The sequence below is a fragment of the Callorhinus ursinus genome, unplaced genomic scaffold, assembly GCF_003265705.2.
Source record: "Callorhinus ursinus isolate GAN/ISIS: 27379988/994484 unplaced genomic scaffold, GSC_fseal_2.0 scaffold24, whole genome shotgun sequence".
Taxonomy (NCBI): Eukaryota; Metazoa; Chordata; class Mammalia; order Carnivora; family Otariidae; genus Callorhinus; species Callorhinus ursinus.
Window position 1 is genome coordinate 2,188,882 of NW_027397086.1, and position 18,247 is coordinate 2,207,128.

The 18,247-nt window shown below is 57.8% G+C and overlaps 2 protein-coding genes across 2 annotated transcripts in view; both read right to left on the reverse strand.

The window, feature by feature from the left end:
- ASS1 (argininosuccinate synthase 1) overlaps nucleotides 1-5,567 on the reverse strand; it is a 50,211-nt gene extending 44,644 nt beyond the window's left edge. The window contains exons 1-2 of the mRNA XM_025888684.2: nucleotides 5,482-5,567; nucleotides 395-456 (exon numbers count right to left, since the gene is read on the reverse strand). The gene's annotated coding sequence lies outside the window, so the exon portion shown is untranslated. The remainder of the gene's footprint in view (nucleotides 1-394; nucleotides 457-5,481) is intronic.
- An 8,049-nt stretch (nucleotides 5,568-13,616) lies between these two features.
- HMCN2 (hemicentin 2) overlaps nucleotides 13,617-18,247 on the reverse strand; it is a 148,242-nt gene continuing 143,611 nt past the window's right edge. The window contains exons 94-98 of the mRNA XM_025888527.2: nucleotides 18,064-18,192; nucleotides 17,212-17,532; nucleotides 16,453-16,572; nucleotides 15,439-15,565; nucleotides 13,617-14,455 (exon numbers count right to left, since the gene is read on the reverse strand). Coding sequence (XP_025744312.1) covers nucleotides 14,110-14,455; nucleotides 15,439-15,565; nucleotides 16,453-16,572; nucleotides 17,212-17,532; nucleotides 18,064-18,192 — 1,043 coding nt within the window. The 3' untranslated portion in view covers nucleotides 13,617-14,109. The remainder of the gene's footprint in view (nucleotides 14,456-15,438; nucleotides 15,566-16,452; nucleotides 16,573-17,211; nucleotides 17,533-18,063; nucleotides 18,193-18,247) is intronic.

Here is an 18,247-nt window from a genome sequence, read left to right on the forward strand (position 1 = left end):
CCAGAGAGGTGCTGTCCTGGTCACTCAACCCTGTGCAGCAGAGCCTGGACAGAGCCCGACGTGACTGGAACACACGTCCCCTGTGCAGATAGAGCTCATGGGCCCACCCGCCTGCTGGCCCCAGGGCTCACACACCCTGTGGCCCTTTGGACACAGAAGGGAACAGCGAAGTTGGAGGCGGTGTTTCTGATGGATGTATACAACTTTTGCCTCCACTGGGCATTCGACCACCTGCCAGGCCCTGTCCCCAGCTACCTGGTTTGCTGGTGACTCAGCAGACCCTGACCCTGGGGCCAGGAGATGGTGCCCATGGCAACTGCAGCCAGGCAACAGGCCATCAAAAATGGAGGGAGGGAAGGAAGAAGGAGGGAGGCAGAAGGGACTCAGAAAGTACCTTGGATTGGAGATGTGGGTTCCCGGCTTCTGGAATCTGACTCTGCAGCTCCGTGAACCACTCTGCAAAAGAAAAAGCTGTTCAGCCGCCTGGCATGGCAGTCCAGGTGAAGCCAGGGACCCTGAACCTGGCCCCTTCAGCTGCCAGATTCCCCTTGAGCAGCCCTGTTGATCGGGGAGATTTGGGGAGGTTCAGGAGCCACATGCCCAGCCTCCTGGCCCTGGGGGGGAAAGTACTGGTGCTCCCAGCCCTGTGTGCTTATGTGTCACGGTGCTGGGGCTGGGGTGGGGCGTGTATCCTGCTGCATATTTTTCAAACAGCTCCACCGAGGTTTAACTGAGATACAAGACACTGCATATATTGAGAGCATCCTATTTAGCGTGAAGCTGTCACCTCGATCAACATAAGGAACCTATCCATCATGTGCTGAGCTCTTCCCTTCGAGCTGTCCCCATTTTAGAGCCAGGGAAACTGAGGCTCAGGCTAAGGAACTGGCTTGAGGCCTTGCTTGGCGGATCGAGTGGCCAAGCCAGGATTCAAACCCAGAGGGGCTAGGCCCCATGAGCCACTGCTGGAAGGGACAAGGGCCCAGAGAAGGGAAACACGGGGGCAGGTGTGGTCTGGGAAGCTACAGGGGGCTCAGACATTCTGGTGTGGCTGGGGTGGGCTCAAGACAGGGAGAGATGATGCCAGCCCAAGATTCACCCTGTTCTTAGAGTTGCCCCTGCTCTGCCATCTCCTAAGGGCACCTGGAGCCAAGAGGGTGGGCACCGGAGTGAGGGAGAGGAAGCTCCACGGGGACAGACGGACTGCCTGTGACCCCTTGTCCATGGCCCATCCTCGCACACGGCACGCTGGGTTGAATCGCACCCCCACCCCCACAGCCGTGAGCTCCACGGGGACAGGGACCAGCTTGCAGACAGCAAGTGCCACGCAGCCGGCACTCAGAACAACGCTTCTGATTCCACGGTCTAGAGGTCAGTTCCTTGCCTCTAAAGAGAAGGTTAGGCAAATCCCCTCAAAGCACGCCCTCATCCAGCCACTAGGGAGCCCCGCCTGCTTGCCAGGCTGTGCACATGCACGGGCACCGGGGACCTCAGCCTCTGGCTCTGAGCCGTGCGGAAGGACACACACAGCTATCTAACTGTGTGCCTCAGTGTGAACGCGTGTGTGCATGCCGGCACGTCGGGGGGGGGGGCGTGTGTTGGGTTTGGGCCTGCGTGTGCAGAGATGAGTGGGGCAGGTGGCCAGGAAATGATGCAATCTGACACTGGCATCCCCAGCCCCCCCGCCGCCTCCCCCCAGGCACCCAGTGAACTCGTCCCTGGGCTGCATAATGAGACTGCCGCCTGCCTCCAGGACTGGAGACTGATGGGGCTGAGGCCTCCCTGTGGGGGTGGGAGATGGGGAGAGGAGCAGGAAGAGCAGCTACTGTCTGGGGGGTACCCACTACGGGTAAAGCACAATGGCTGGGTCCTCCAGACCTGGGCCCAAGCTGCTTCAGCTGCTCATCTGCAAAATGGGGGTGAGAAGAGCCCATCAGTCCACAGGGCGACCGCTGAGGATGCAGTGAAATGCTGAAGGGGGGGTGCGGGGGGGGGGGAGCAGCCAAGCCTGTGCCCACCAGACTCTCCTTACCGCTGTCACGGCTAACCTCGGGCCAGTCCCTCACTCCCCAGGGCTCGACTAGCCATCTGCACAACCTGAACACCATTCTGGTTCCGACACCCCGGGGCCCTGGTCTGCCTGCCTGGGGGGAAGTGTCTAGCCCATCCTTGGCCTCACCCCACCTTCCATGAAGGGCCCAGGGCAGGTTGTGCCAGCTCCCGGCACAGGCCCACTGTGAAGAACGTCCTTGCCTCCCCGCTCCCATGTCAGCCCTGACATCCTGCACCAGAAGAGGGACACCTGGGAGGAAGGAAGAAGGTGGCCTCATGCCGAGATGCCTGCCAGCCAGCCAGGCCCGAGTTGGCAAGGCCGGCGGCATTCTCCATGGGCCCAGCCAGAGTCGCCCCACTACCCTCCAGCGTTGGCGCTAGGCCAGCCTTGGCACTCGATCGGTTCTGGGGAAACCCGTGTGCTCTAAGATGTCAAAGCTGGAACAATGACAAGAGCAGATACTATGTTCAGTGCCGCATGAGTGCCATTTCAAGGAGGAGACTATTATTACCATGTGGGGCTCAGAAAAGGTAAGTGACAAGCGAGCAGATGGCAGGGCTGGGACAGAAACCTTGACTGACTGCAGACGGCCTGCTCGTTACTGCCCCGTGCCCCATACGCTCGCGACCCTAGGAGACCACGGATCGTCTCCCCCTCCCTTCGTCTCTCAGAAAGCAAAGCCCCCAAAGAATGATCACCGGTCAGTGGTCCATTTCTCTGCATAGGCATACAGCCTGGCAAATGTTCTTCAGGAACCCTTCCCTGGCATTCTAACTCAACCAAGCGGGGTGCGTTATAGTTTTTTAAAACCCTAGCTCCACCGAGGCCAGAAGGATTCCCTCTGACTTTGGGAATGGCTACAATGGCTTTCCTCATTGTAGGGCTGCAACCCCTATCACTTTGGGCCCCTTTTGTGTCGGACAGAGCTAGGCTGCAATTCCATACTCTGACCAGGAGGTGCCGCTGTCGGGTCTAAGCCTATCCGTCTGCTTGACAGGTTCAGCTCATCTCTTCTGCTCGTCCTTGGTCAGACAGGGGAGGGATTTTCTCCCCAATTGACAGAAGAGGCAGCTGAGGTCAAGGGGCTGGCCCTAGGCTAGACACTGAGCTGGCTCTCAGCCGTGGGGTTCCTGGGGCCTGAGAATCAAATCAGGAACACTGGCTCCCTTGAGGACAGTAGCACTCCCGCAAACTTCTTCCATCCAGGGTTAGGGGTCATTTGGGGGTCTGCCTGGGCGGGGAAGGTTGAGTCTCTGCTTCTGGTGAAAAGCCCCTGAGACGGGTGGTAGAAAGACTAAGGAGATCTCACCAGGCTCTGGTAAGAGACATGCAAGCTCCTAAGAGCATTTGGAGCTCATGGAGGAAAGGAGAGTGCATTCATTCATTTGTTGATTTCTACTAATAGTATTAAAAAGCCTGTGGGTGCATGGCCTACCCCCAAGTCTGGGGTGGGCACCTGCCACCCGAGGGAACACGCCAGGGCCTGAAAGATCAACCCCGCCTACAGTGTTACAGCAGAGCTCAGAGTCTCAGACCCTGAATTCCAGTGGGTTAGTTTCTTTCCACATGGGTGCCCACAGGCAAGGCACTCACTTCAGGGGCTGTATGCTCCGAGGAAGGCAGCTGGCTGTCCTGGCTGGCCTCCCAGGGCCCACGGGGCGAAGATGAAATGGGGCATGGGAAAGTGCTTGCGCAGCAGGTGAGTCTGGGCCTGGCCCCCCTCTCTGAGTCAGGTTCCTGGGGCCCCAAGCCAGGGGAAACGGCTACCAGTGCAGCCAAGTGGCCACAAAGCCCCCCGAGCAGGCCGGCAGTGGATGGGGCACATGTGAGGACTCTGGGGACCTCAGACGTTGCAGAGTGGGGGCCTCCCTCCTCTGCCCCACCCGGTTCCTGGCCCAGGCTCTAGGTGCTCGCTGGGCAGCCTTCATCATTCCATTCCGTCAGCTTGTACGGAGCAGAGCTAGAACTGCTTCTCAGCACAGTGCACAGCTCCCCCTGGGACAGGTCCCCACCCCACCCCTGGGCTCCCCTGCCTGGGCTCTGAGAGGAGGATGGAAGAAGGAAGGGAGTTCAGAATGAAGCCTCCTCCAGTCCCAACCATCTCCAAAATTCCCATCCCTTTGTGGCTCTTTCTGTCTCTCTGGTCTCCCTCCCCACCAGAACCTTCAGTAGGAAGGCAGCGAGCTTGTCTCCTGTTCCATGGCCCCAGTTTATGGCACAAGGGGAGGCATGCCCCAGACAGTTAATGAGTGAATGGACCCAGGCACGGCTCTCAATACTCCACAGAGACCGTCCCACAGTCTCTTACTGTTTCGTGAGCCCTGAGCCTGGGCCAGCTCTGACAGATGGAGAAACTGAGGCTTGGGAGGCTGGCGGCTGACCTGACCCAAGCCTCACCTAGTGGTGGCCTGCCTTCCCGGCTTGGGTCTACTGGCTCCACAATCTGCCCTGTCACCAGCTGTGGGCTGGGAAAGAAGGATCAAAGCTCAGGGTCTATTTGATCCATCCCTGGGGAAAGGACAGGTTTGTTCCTGCCTGAGATGTGCAGCCAGACCGCGATGCCCCGGAGGAGACGCTCCCACTGCGCAGAAAGGAACACTGAGGTGGCCGGGTCACGGGACCTCCTCAGGAAGAGCCCTGGCGGGCTGGGAGAGGAGTTTCCTCCATTTCACAATGATCCTCCCTCCCTGGAGGGCGCAGCCGCCCAAGGTGCCAGAGACAACAGCAACCCGGACGGCGGACATTTCCTGCGGAGCGGCCCCTCCCACTGCCCGGAGCCCGGAGCCAGCCAGAAACCCGGCACCGCGACCCCGCGCGGCCACCGGCCCAACCTGGGCGGGGAACGCTAATCCCTTTCAGGAGGGAGGGAGCGCAGTCGCACCCAAGACTCTGGGGCCCGCAGCCCATCTGCCCGGGGTAAACTGAGGCTCGGGGCTGCGGGAGGGACCATACGTCCAAGCCCCGGGACGAGGGGCAGAGGTGGGGCTGGAACTCTGGTTTCACGCAGAGAAAGAGAGGCGGAGACAGAGACTGGGGGATGGCCAGAGAGCGGGCGAGAGAGTCGGGAACCCCCACACCCTCGGGACTCCCAAGGTCTCCATCTGGGAGGCTCCGGCATAAAGAAAGCTGGATTAGAGACGGAGACTCCAGAAAGGACCTCGGCCCGCGAAGGGGACAAATAACCCGACCTGCCCCCCTCAGAGCTCGCGGACACGCGCCCCGGCCCCACCCCCGAGGGTCCCAGGAATCCGGCCGCCTGGCGTCTGAACGGCAGAAGCCCCGGCGTCGGCCTCCTTCCCTCCCGTCCAGGTGCGAGCCCGGTGCGCAGTCCCCTCGGCCTCCTCGGCTGGCTGTCGGCGGGACCCGCGGCAGGGTGTCTCCTAGGCGAGGGGGTGGGAGCGGGGAGTCTCGGGCCGGGGGCTCCTTACCGTGGCCCAGGCGGCGGTGGCAGGCGGCGGAGCAGGGCCGGTTGCGTCGCGAATCCCGGATTATAAACACCGGGCCGGGGGCAGGGCCGGGGACCAGAGACACGTGAGGGGGGGACGCGCGCGACAGGCCCCGCCCCCGGGCCCGGCCCCCACGCGGAGCCGCTCAGCGAGGGCGGCCACCTGCGGGTGGGCGGGGCCCGGTCACTCCCTCCCTCCTGGCCCGCCCCCTTCCCCCTCGGGCCCTCGCGGGGCCCCAACCCCCGCCGGGCTCCCGGGGCCGCACGTCCTCCCGAGGGCGCCTGGGCAGTGCACGCGGCCCGGGTCTTCTCGCCCTGGCCCGCGGGCAGGCGGCTCCTCGGGGCGCGGCGGTGGCTGGACCGCGCGCAACTGGCCGGGTGACCGCGGCCGTCCTGCCAGAGACTTGCCACCGCTCCGGGGTGGGAGTGGGAATAAAAGTCCCTTAGGTGGGCGCCTGGGTGGCTCAGATGGTTCAGCGTCTGCCCTCGGCTCAGGTCATGATCCCAGCATCCTGGGATCGAGTCCCGCGTCGGGCTGCCTGCTCCTTGGGAGCCTGCTTCTCTCTCTCTCTCTCTCTCTCTCTGTCTTTCATGAATAAATAAATAAAATCTTTAAAAAAAAAAAGTCCCTTAGGTGTGGTGAGTTTCGTGTCCACTTTTATCCCGTGGTGGCCTTTCTGCAGACCTCGGAACCCCTCCCTTCCCCCACAGTAGCCCCCTTGAGCCGGAGCCCAGGTGGAGGCGGCACTAGAAGGTCGGGGTTTCATCCCTCGGTCCAGGGCTGGTTCTTGGCTGTCTCCCCTGAGGCTGGCGCCTGACCAAACTCCCCGGGGCACCCAGTAAATAGTGAATAGAAGACTGACCAACTGCTAAGCCACTGGGCAGTGGGGGTTCACAGTTGAGGTTCACAGAGGTGAAGCTTCTTGTTTGCACAAAGAAATGAGCGGCTACCCCCAGTTGGGACTTCTGAAGGTTCTGTGTGTCAGACGTTTGCCAGCCTGGTTTAGAGGCCCCAGAGCACCCATCACTGCAACCACAACTGAGTGAAATAGCAGGTGCCCACCTGTTCAAGGCCACGCCATAGATAGGACTGGCTCCACCGAGTCCTCTCAGCCCTGAACCCCCTGGGAGGTGGGAGCCCCCAGACCATACTGCTGGTTTGCCATTCAGCCATCTTGTAAAAGGGGGTAGCTTGTGGTAAGGAGGCAGCCCTGTCCCAGGCCCCTTCCTGCAACCAAGAAGCAGCCAGAGAAAGGGACTCTTGGCAGAGAGGGGTGAAGGCTGCTCACTTAGTCACTTAGTCCCTCTACCAGCAGCTCCCCCCATCCCATACCTGAGCACTCCTGGCCAGGCGAGTAGCTGTGAGTCCATCAAGAGGGAAAAGGCATCAAACCAATTCACAAGCAAAGCAATGGCTTTCAGTCCCTGTAAATGCCCCCAGCCTCGGGCACCCCCAGAAGTGGCCGAAATGGCAAGGAGCCCCTTATGAGCTGCGTGGGGCTGGGTGAGCTGAGGCACCTTCCTGCCAGGAGGGGGGACGGCAGCTGGCCCCCTTAGCCCACTCACTGAGCCCCTGGCCCTCCACACTAGCAGGAAGCGAACAGCCAAAACAACACACCTGCAACAGGTTGTGCAGCCTTGGGCAGCTTCCTTCTCCAGCAGAGGCGGGGAAGTAGGGGGAGCATTTCTGCTGTCCTCTCTGTCTCCATCCTATGACTCTGTGCTAGGTCTTTGTTTCTCCCTTTAAGATGTCACTGCCCTTTGAGAAAGTTGGGGAGAGTGTGGGCGCATAGGGGGAAAACTTCCTTGGAGCTATTACAGAGGAAGTGGGGAGGGAAACAGGCAGTGAGGCCTGGCGTTCCCCCAAGCTCCCCAAAGCCAGTGGTGGCCCCAGAAAGAAGCCCCGTTACCCAGACCTTAGAAAGAGGGTGGGGTGAGGGATGAGCCCCTGCCAGTCTCGGATAGATCTGGGGCACAATTACACCGTTGTGGTTATCACCAAGCACTGTTTTATCTCCTTACCTTCACTTGCTCTTCACGACTAGCCTATATGAAGTCACTGTGACTGTTGTCCCCATTTTGCAGACGGGAACGTGCAGCGCACAGAGAGGGCATATCTTCCCCAAGGCCACACAGCATGTTAGTGGCAGAGCAGGACTACACCCCGGTGTCTGTAGCTCTGGCCCAACCCTCTGCTCTAGCTCAGGCTGGAGTTGAATTGGTAGAGGCACCAAGGGTCTCAGTCCCAGGGTCACAGGCTGTGGGGACCTTTAGTCTCTGCGGCAGAAATGGCTCCAGTCCAGGGGACTGTCCTTACTGACGCACAGGTGCTGGTGACATTAGGGACAGTGGTGTCACCGCTCTTCTGAAAGGAAAAGGGGCCCAACTGCCAGTAGGGGTCCTGCCCACTGGGCGCCAGAGTGGATGAGAGCCAGAGATCAAGGCCAGGGTGTATTGGCTGGTTCCGCGATGAGCCACTTTCCACCTGCATGCCTCCATCCACACCCTGCCCCAGCCCTCACCCTGCAGAGCAGGTCCTGGGTCCAGCACTGGAGCATGGCCAGGGGGGATCCCCCACCTGGGGCCCAGCCACTGTGGCATTTGCCTTTCACCCACACCCAGGTCAAGGCTCCTAAAGGAGCCTATATACCTCTAGTAAGTGACCCTGGGTGGCGCCTCTAAAAGTACAGTAGCACCTAGGCCTGACCAGGTGGAGAAACTGAGGTGCTGGAGTCTGGGATGTTCGTATCTTCTACATGTATCCAGAGTCTGCCCCTTCCTTTCCATCTCCACCTCCCCCACATTGGCCTGTCATCTTCTCTTACTCAGACCATTGTTTTAGCCTCCTTAATCATTTCTGTGCTTCTCCAGTTTCCCGCCCCTCCTTCCCCCCAGATCCTTTCTCCACCAAGAGCAGAGAGTTCTTAAAAACTCAGAACAAGTCACTCCCTTCTTAAAAACTTTGGTGGTTCATTTTCCCCTATCAGTTCCCAGTTGTTCTAACAACATTAGTTGAAGACTTTCCTTTCTCCATTGAATTACATTGGCAACTTTGTTGAATATTAGTTGACCCTGTAAGTGTGAATATATTTCTGGACTCCCTCATCTGTTCCATTGATCGATCGATCTATCTATCTATTTATTTATTTATCCTTATGCCAATACTATACCATCTTGATTACTACAGCTTTGTAATAAGCTTTCAAGTCAGAGTGTGTGTCTTCCAATTTTGTTCTGTTTCAAAATTGTTGTGGATATTCTGGGTCTTTTGCATTTCCATATAAATAGTAGAAACAGATTGCCAGTTTATATAAAAAGCCTGCTGGGATTTTGATTGGGGATTCCAATAACCACGTATCAGCCTTGGGGTGGGAAGTGGTTATCTTAACAATATTGAGTTTTCAATCCATGATCATGGTATACCCCTCTAGTTATTTATATATTCTTAAATTTTCCAGCACTTAAAAAGGCTTCAAACTATTTATTGAAAAGTATTAGTTGCTATTTACATGAGCAATGAGAAAGAAACTCAAACGGCCAGGCCAATCTATAGGAGGTTACATCTTGAGATGATCTTCATTTGTGATGAATTCAATTTTTGTTTTAAACCAAAAGTTTATCTCTCAGATAGTGTTGAAATATATGCCCTTGAGTGTCACAAAACGGTTTCTTTATTTGATGTGAAATCTCAGGTAAGAATCTTAAGGAGATAGACTAGCAGGACCCGAGCTAGAAGAGCTAGAGTTTTGTAAGTTCCCTGCAGGTGATGAGGTGTTCCAAATAAACTAGGTGCAGCTGGACATCCTCCAGTTGGGAAGGTATGTGGTGATTATGGGAAAGGCTTGGGGTTCCTGGCATCAGTGTGAAAAAGGTCATTTCTCACGCTAGAAGAGACAGGCCTTCTTGGAATCACCAATATGGCTACTCCAGAGCTCAGCTTTGAGATGGATATTTGGCCAGGTTGGATGACTTCCCAGGTAGAGGCCTATTCTCAGGCAATCAGCCAAATCTACTCAGAGAAGAGGGAAACCTGGGAGGTTGGTGCATCTTTGATGGGTGGTATAAAAGTCTTCAATTTCAATGGGAATGCCAAAGGATCCATCTTGGTTCAGATGTCTGAGCAATGTTTTGTTGTTTTCAGTGTACAGTTCTTGCTTATCTTTCACTAGACTTATTTCTAAGTCTTTTAAGTATTTTGATACTATTGTACACGATGTTTTAAATTTCATTTTCTGTCATTTGTTGCTAGTACATAGAAATACAACTGATTTTTGTATATTTGCCTTATATTCTGTAACCTTGCTAATATCGCTGATTAACTCTAGATATTTGTAAATACCTTAGGATTTTCCACGTAGACGATAACACTGTCTGTGAATAGAGGCAATCTTACGTTTGCCTGTATTATCTTTGTGTCTCTTCTTCTTGCCTTATTTCAACGGTGAGAACCCCCAGTATAATGTCGAATAAAAAAGGTGAGGGTGGATATCCCTGTGTTGTTCATGATCTTAGGGGGATGCATTCATTCAGTCTTTCACTGATAATCGTGATGTTAGTGCAGGTTTTTCTGTAGACACTTTTCATCAGGTGAAGAAGCTCATTTTTAGTTTATTGAGAGTTTTTATCATGAGTAGGGGCTGAGTTTTGTCAAGTGCTTTTTCTCTATCTGTTGAGATGATCATTTATGATTTTCTGTTGATTCTATAAATATGGTAAGTTACATTGACTGATTTTCTAGTGTTGAACCAACCTTGCATTCCTGGAATAATTATATCTCAATAAAGTTGATTTTTAAGTTTTTAAGAAAAAAAGGGGGGATGGGGAGCTTAGGGTTAAAAGAGACATAAAGGATGTACTTAATCACAATATATAGACTTCATTTGGATCCTGATTTTTTAAGTATAAAAGAAACACCCTCTTTGTGAGCATTTGGAAATTGAACACTGACAGGTGATGGCAAGGAATTACTGTTTTTTTTTGTTTTTTTTTTTACTAGATGTGATAATGGTATTGTTGATAAGGAGGTTTTATTGAGTTTTTTTTTAATTTTTAGAGATATATTTGGAAATATTAACGAATTAAAATGTTTTTAAAAAAGACTTTGATGGTCCCTCGTCACTTTTAGCATCAAATGTAGAACCCTGTACTTCCTGCTCAGCCCTCACCCACTACACCCTGATTGCACTGGCCTGCTTGTGGTTTCTTCGGCATGTCAAGCTCCTTGCTGCCATATGGTCTCTGCACTTGCCGTCCCTTGGCGATGCCTCTCTGACCCCTCCCTTCCTCCCACCAGATCAGTCCCTTGTCTGATGCTATCTGTCATGCTCACACATAGTAGATGCCTGGAGTTTCAGCAACAAAATGGAGGAACAGAAGGCTCTGGACCCTTCTCTGTCTCCCCACTGCTGTTGTCTTCAACCATCATCAACTCTCACCTGTACCGTGCTGCACCTTTGTGGCTACGCTCACCACCCCCTCTAATCCAGGTTGGCTTTCCAAAGGGTCGGCTCTGACTCTTGTGGCCAGTTGTCTGAACATAGATAGAGCCTGTGCGTCTAACCAAGGAGTAGGCCCCTCTTGTCTTCCGTCTCTCCTCTGCCACTCAAGGGCTCTGCACCTGCTAGTCACGAAGGGGCCTGGGAACGTGGCGACCCCAAGCATGTCACCCCACAACCATCTCGTGGTTGACACCAGATGTCACTTTGCTGCTGCCCAGGCCTGGGCATTGGCTCCAGGAAGAAGACTGTCCTCTAGGCCGGACCCCAGGTGGCCCGTCCCTGCCCAGAGGGAACACAGAGTCCAGTAGTTGGGTTCTTGGAAAAACTACATCAGGGAGTTTAATAAGTGACCTGCAGGGCTGTTTACCACCATTGATGGTTCCAGGCAGCCTCAGCCTGGAGGTCAGGTGGTGCTAGGGGGCTGGGTCGCCAGATGGGGCCTTGGCCAATGATTGCCTGCTGGCAGCTGGAAAAGCAGAAGTGGAAGCCTATGCTCCCTTGGAGCGGGCTCCACCTGCAGCTCCCCAGGGAGGCTCCTCCTCCACAAGGGGACCATCCCAGTGGATGTGGGCGGGGGTGGGTGGAGTCAGGGGTGGGGGGCACAACACTGGGAATCCCAGCCCGGATTCCAGGCCAAGTCTGCCACTAGCTCGCTGCAAGACATTGAGCAATCTGTCCTTTCCACCAGCCGCAAATGGAAATTTAGAAGGTGGGGGAGGAAGGAGGCAGAACTGAATGGACACTCCCTTGGGGGTTCTTCAGGTCTTGAATTGCCGCGGTCCCTCCTCTTCATCCTTCTCTGGGCCCTCTCCCTCATCCCCATCCTCCTTTCTTTGGGGAGTGGAGGCAGGGGAGCCTGCAGGCTAACCTCCCTGGGCTCTGGAGTCAGAAGGCCTGGGTTGAGCTCTTCTCCCCGCTCCAGGCTTATGTGAGCTTGGACTGGTGGCTCACCTTCTCTGAGGCTCCATTCCTTCGTCTTTGCAATGGGCATACTCTGTCTTGCCTCTGGATCGCCTGGGAGAATTAAAACTCAGGTCCCTACGGCCCTGGACATTCAACAGACAGTTTGCAAACATGAAGGGCCAGGGGCAGACTGGGAAGCAGCAGGCAAGAAACAGCAGGGGTGAAAGAGGAGTCGGCGGCACCTCCCCTCGCTCATCTCACCTCTGCGGTGCCTCCCCCTGGGACTGACCTGTTCGTGGGCTCCATAAAAAAATTAACAGCCCAGCAAACAGCAGGGCTCAAGTTGTGACCTGTGGCCCCTAGGGTTGCACGAAGAGGGGCATCTAGCCCAGGGAAGGTCCTCATAAGTGGGTGCTGGACAAATGGGTATGGGGGGGTGGCTTGGAGGACCCTGCCCCCTCGAATTTCTCCTCCACCCAGCCTGAAATCCCACCATTAGTGACTTCTGTGGCTAACCTAAATCAGGGATGGCAAACTACAGTCCCCACCAGTTTTTATAAAGCCTGCAAGCTGAGAATGGTGTTTGCATTTGTAAGTGGTTGGAAAAAAATCAAAGGAAGAGTATTTCGTGACATGTGAAAACTGTATGAACATCAAACGTAAGTGCCCACTAACAGTTTCATTGGAACACAGCCACGTTCATTCACTCTTGTGCTGACCGTGGCCCTCCAGCTCTGCTGTGGTGAGGGGAGTGGTTTCAAGAGAGACTGTTCCGCAAAGCCAAAAGCACTGGCCCTTTATGGAAAAAGTGTGCAGACCCCTGTTTAAACAAAAACAGAACCAAAAAAACAGCTTTGAAAGTGGAAGTGCCCTGGGAAGATTCTGGAGGGGCTGTCGGGTGGAAGCCAGGAGTTCCAGTCTAACCATGAGCCAGTCACCTATCCAGCAAGTGGCTGGGTCATGTCCCCTCTCCGACCCTCATTTTCTCCATCTGTCAAATGGACACAGCGATTTAACCCAGCAGCGTTTAATCCAGCATTGCTGGAAGTCCCCGTTTACACAGTCTGATCGTCATCCATCCCTTAATGAGAAATAACTCAGACGGCTTTCCTCCTTGCCCAGATGAGAGTATAAGGGTACAAACGGGGAGGGGACAGTGTCACACTGAGCAAGGCGAACAAGGAGGAAGGAAGGGTCTCTCCTCTTCAAAACCACGTGCAAAAGAGCCTCCTTCTGCCAGAGGCCGTGGCCAGGGGCAGCCGGCCACAGGGTGGTCGCTGATGCAAGGGTTGCAGACAGCCCAGGGCGGGGCCCGGGGGGTGGGAAGACAAGCAGCGCACCGCCCTTCTGCCGCGTCCCTGAGGCTCAGACCCTATCCCAGCACACTGGAGACACGCCAATACATACACAGATGCTCTAATCCTGTCCCTTCCCAGCTCATTTCGTCAAAGCCAAAGTCCCCGCGATGGCCCAGAGGCCCCAAGGATCTGACCCAACACTCTTACGTTTCTGGTCGCGACTCCCTGTTTTTCCCCCAGCCCACCGCCGCTCCAGCCTTCCCCACCTTCTTGCAGGATGTCCAGCAGAGAGCACCTTCCTGCCTGCGGCCCAGGGCTGCTGGACCAGAAGGGTGGTGGTCTCCGCCCCCGCCCCGCCCCAGGAGAAGCCCTTCCTTACCAAAGCAAAATAAGTGGGCGAAGAAATCGAGTTGGTTAAAAGAAAACGGTTTTATATTACAGGTACACGCGCGGGGTTCAGGGTGACAGCACCAGCTAGGAGCACAGGAGAGCCGCTGCCACCCTCCGGGGGTCTCTCCCTCCCCTCGGGCCTCCTGTGTGCTGTGTCCCAACCAGGGCTCCCTGGGGCTTGGGGCAAGCCTTGGAGGAGCCGGTCAGACAAGCAGGCTGCCCGCTAGCCCTGCCGGCTGGCTTCACCACCTAAGGGCAGCCTTACACTCTTGACTGCTGAGCTCCACCTCCACGGGGGTAGGGGGAGCTCGGGTCCTCACTGTCCTGGGGTCAAGGCTGCAGGCAGGGTCCTGTTTGCTGAAGGGCTCGATGAACGCACAGGGGTGGGAGATGACGTCGCTTGCCACACCCAGTGGCGGTGAGGGCAAGGGCCACCTGCTTGGTGGGGGCTGGGCCCGCTCCTCCCTGTCCCCCAACCCCGGAGGTCACTGGCCCAAAAGCTGCGGCCGGTGGCCACACCCCTCAGTAGGGATAAGGGGACACTGCGATGAGCAGGACGAAGACGCTCTGGTGGCGCGGCGCGGCGGCGCGCACGGTCAGCCGGTAGAGGCCGGCGCGGGTGAGCGCACGGCGGGTGTAGACGGCGCCGTGGCCGGCGCGCAGCGGGCGCAGCGCGAAGGGGCTGCGCGGGTCGGGCTCGAGCACGCTGAGCTCGGTGCGGTTGGCGGGGACGCCGGCCTCAGAGAAGGCGGCCAGGCGGGCTACGTCGTGGTGGGCGCGCACGCCCAGGGGCAGCGGCAGCAGCTTGTACTGCAGCGTGGAGGGGCGGCCCGCGCTGCAGTCCAGCGAGCAGCGTCGGAAACACGTCCTGCGGGCGGGACACACGGACCGACTCGGGTGGCCGGCAGAGCGCGGGGGCCGGCGGTATAAACCGGCCCTCAGCCCCAAGCCCCGCGGTACTCCCAGGCGCTGCCCCTCCCCTCGCCCCCAGTGTCTTCTCTCCAAGCACCACTGTTAGCCCACCTTAGAGATCAGCAAACTGAGGCCCAAAGAAGCTAGAGACGTGCCCCTTCCCGTGGGAGCGGGTCCCATAATCCCATCGGACTTTCCCAGCGCACGCCCTGGGGCAGCCCGGTGGGCAATACAATTTAGGGCCCTCCAGGTCCGCAGGGAACCCCAGAGCTGAGTCACCTGCTCTGGATTTGCAACGGGGGAGGAGGACTCGTGCTTAGCCTTGCCAGGGCATCCATGCCCCCTCTCCCCCAGCCTAGGCTTCCCAATTGGTAGAGTCTAGGGCAAGTCACCTTCCCTGACAGGTACTGCTACAGCTTGGGTCCACCAAGGTCCCCATGTGTGTGCATCTTTACCAGTATCTGTAGCCACAGTGAGTGGCGTGAAGGAGATGTGTTTTGTGTTTGTGTGCCAGTGTGTGTCGGAGTCCTAGGACTTTGGGGGGTTTCTGGGTGGTGTTGTGTGTGTGTGTGTGTGTGTGTACCTGTGTCTAGGGTTTTCTGTGTGTAGTCATGTGTCTCACGTGTACGTGTACACATGTCTGCCCCCAGGGCCTTATGCTCCAGCCACAGCATCACTGCACTAAACGCTAATGTCCAAATGAACTTGCACCCCGAGTGGCTGCAGGAAGGTGCTTTTCATGAGGGCACCCTGCTCTGTGGGCACAGATGCCCCACTCGGGAATTCTGGCAGGGTTGACCCCACGGGCCCTAGCAGGGCCCCTGCCTGACACATGGCCTTTCTGGAGAAAGGGTCCAGCCGTCCAGGAGCCAGAATGTAAGCACCCAGTTCCTGGCAGACAGTGTACCCCCATCCACCCCCAGCCAGCTCAGCCCTTACCCCGGGCTGGAGCCCTGCCGGTAGGTGGCCGGACACGGTGTGTCCACACACTGATAGCTGCCACGGGTGTTAAAGCACATCTGGCTGGGCCCACACTCGATGCCGTCTTCCTCACACTCGTTGATGTCTGGGTGGGGGAGGTTGGCAAAGAGGGGGGAATGAAAAGGTGGTGCGAATGGAGGGGCCTGGGGCAGGAACCACAGAAGGCATGGGAGCAGGGGCGAAGCAGGAGAGAAATGCCTTCAGAGGACCAGCAAGGCGGGCAGCCCGTCTCCCCTTGAACCCAGCCACCCTGATCTAGGACAGCCCAGCGGGCAGGCCCTGAGCACCTCCCCAGTCTCCCCAGGTGGGCACCCTGGGGACCTCTTGAACCTGGAGCTGGGCTGCAGGGTCTGGAAGAGATGGGGGCTGCCCTCGAACCCAGAGTGCCGACTGCCCACGACCCCCGTCTGTCCCTGTGGAAGGCCCACCCTTCTCAGAGGACATTCACAGATCCTCATGGCAGAGAGCAAGGGATGGAGACAGGCAAGGCAGGCCGATTCCCACTTTCCTGGGATGGGGCAAGCGGCAGGGCCGGCCCCAGCCCCGGAGCACATTCAGGAGAGCACCTTGGCTTGGGAGTTAGGGGGCTCCCCGCTGCTCAGCAGCTGCTGCCTGGCTGGAATGCTGTCTCCGTGCCTGCCCTCCCCAGGTCTCATCCAGCCATTGCCGGGAGGACTGTGTTAGCCCCATTTCCCTGGGAGGCTGAGGCTCAGAGAGGTGAAGTGAGCTGCCTGGGGACACACAGCAGAGCTGCGATCCACCTCCAGGGCTGCTTTCGGAGCCTGCTCATGCAACCTCACACGTAGTTCCTGCTTGGAGGCTTCCGGCCTGGCTGTGGGCCCCTGGGGTGCTCTGAGCTCCTCTACCTGCCCCACCCTCATGTGAGATGGAGAAGCGGCTGGAGAGAGCCCCCCCCCCCTTCCCATGAAGTCCTGGCCTGGCCCGCCCAGAACTGGGAGGGCCGCTGCTCACCCTGGCAGTTTTTCCCGCTGGGGAGGAGGCGGTAGCCAGTGGGGCAGAGGCACTGGTAGCTGCCCTCGGTGTTCCGGCAGGCGTGCTGGCACAGGCTTCTGACCCGGCACTCGTCCAGGTCTGGCCCAGGGGTGCGGGTGGGGGCAGAGACACAGACTGAGTCACCGAGGCCCCCAGCTCTCCACCCCGCCCACCCCATGTCCCCCACCCCCTGTCCCCCAGGAGTTGGGGGGGCGGGGAGACACTGCTTCCAGCACAGACCCCTGTGCCCCCGCAGGAAGGTGGGAACGCTGAAGCAGGTCTGCCCTCCACACTACCTCCCCTTGCCTCTGCAGCCCAGCACCAGCCTCCCGCGGGGGCCCTAGGGGCTGGTCCCCGCTCCCCCACCCCCACCAGTCCCAGTTCACCGCCTCCTGTCAACCTGTGACAGTCTCCTTCCCTCCTGCAAACCTCCCTCCCTGACTGCCTCACCTCTGAGCACCAAAAGGAGTGTTTCTCAAAAGTGGGTCAGGTGTCCAGAAGTCGAATGGTTTGGGAAAATCCTCCATCCCCCTCTTGGAAGCCCGCTACCCATCTGAACGGCTGGGGCTTGGAGATGGCATGGAGCCAGGATGTAACCACCTGCCTGCCCTGCCCACCCTGCTTGCCGGGAGCCCTGGGGTTCTGAACATGGGGGGTGGTGCCCACAAATCCGGCCTAGGAGCTCCATATGATGAAGTGGGTGTGTCCCCAGTGGGACGGCTGGGGCTTGGCCTTTACCTGTGCAGACGCCATTCTGCCGGATGAAGCCAGTGGGGCACCAGGCCCGGCCCAGACTGCTCAGGGCCCCGGAGCCTGGCCGGAGGGAGACCCAAGCCTGGTAGGAGCCCCAGGAAAGGGGGGCACGGGGCCGCAACCAAGACACTAAGGGGCCCCGGTGGCTGAGAGTGGTCACATTTGGTTCACTCTGCTCTAGTGGGATGCAGGTCTTGCCATCACGAAGGAGGGTCTGGCCTGGGGGGCACAGGCAACGGTACCCGCCCTGGAGGTTTTGGCACTGGAAGGCGCAGGTCTTGGGTGACTGCAGGCACTCGTTGATATCTGGAAAGGAACAAGGCCAGGCAGGGTGCCAAGGGTGGCTCAGAGGGCTCGCCATGGCCACTCCACCTGACTATAGCCATCTCTCCTGATCTCCAGCCTTCCCCGGAATCCAGGGGCCTCCCCCCACCGCATCCGGACCCGCCCGCAAGCCTTCCCCCTCCTGCACCGCCTCCAGCCTCTGTTGCTCAAGGAGGCCCCACCCTTCCCCAGCTCCGGGCCTCATCCCAGACGCCAGGGTTCTTCAGCATCCTGGGGAGGCCCATTCTCCCTGCTCAGCCTCTCGGAGACCCACCCACTTCTGCCCACCCTCCCCTCCTCCTGGGCTCCCAGGGGAGGTGACCTTGCCGGGTAGGGGGTGAGGTTCGGGGCCAGACAGCAGCAAAGCACGGATCTGGGCACATGGGGGCGCACCGGCAGCGTTAGCTGCTGTTTTGGTCACAGAACCCAACAACACCCTTGTCAGAAACACTCCCTGCCTGTGCGCCAGGCAGGTCCGACCCAGGCTCCCACAGCGGCTGTGTGTCCCGGTACCTAGGCAGGGCAGGCCGGGGCTCTGGATCCGGTACCCCCGGGGACAGCTGCAGCGGTGCCCGCCTGGGGTGTTCTCACAGATCTGGTTATAGTGACACTCATCCAACTGCTCCAGACACTCGTCCACATCTGCGGAGGCAGGGGTGTGGACAGAGGTGGGGCCGGGCCCCTCCCCCTGCTCCCA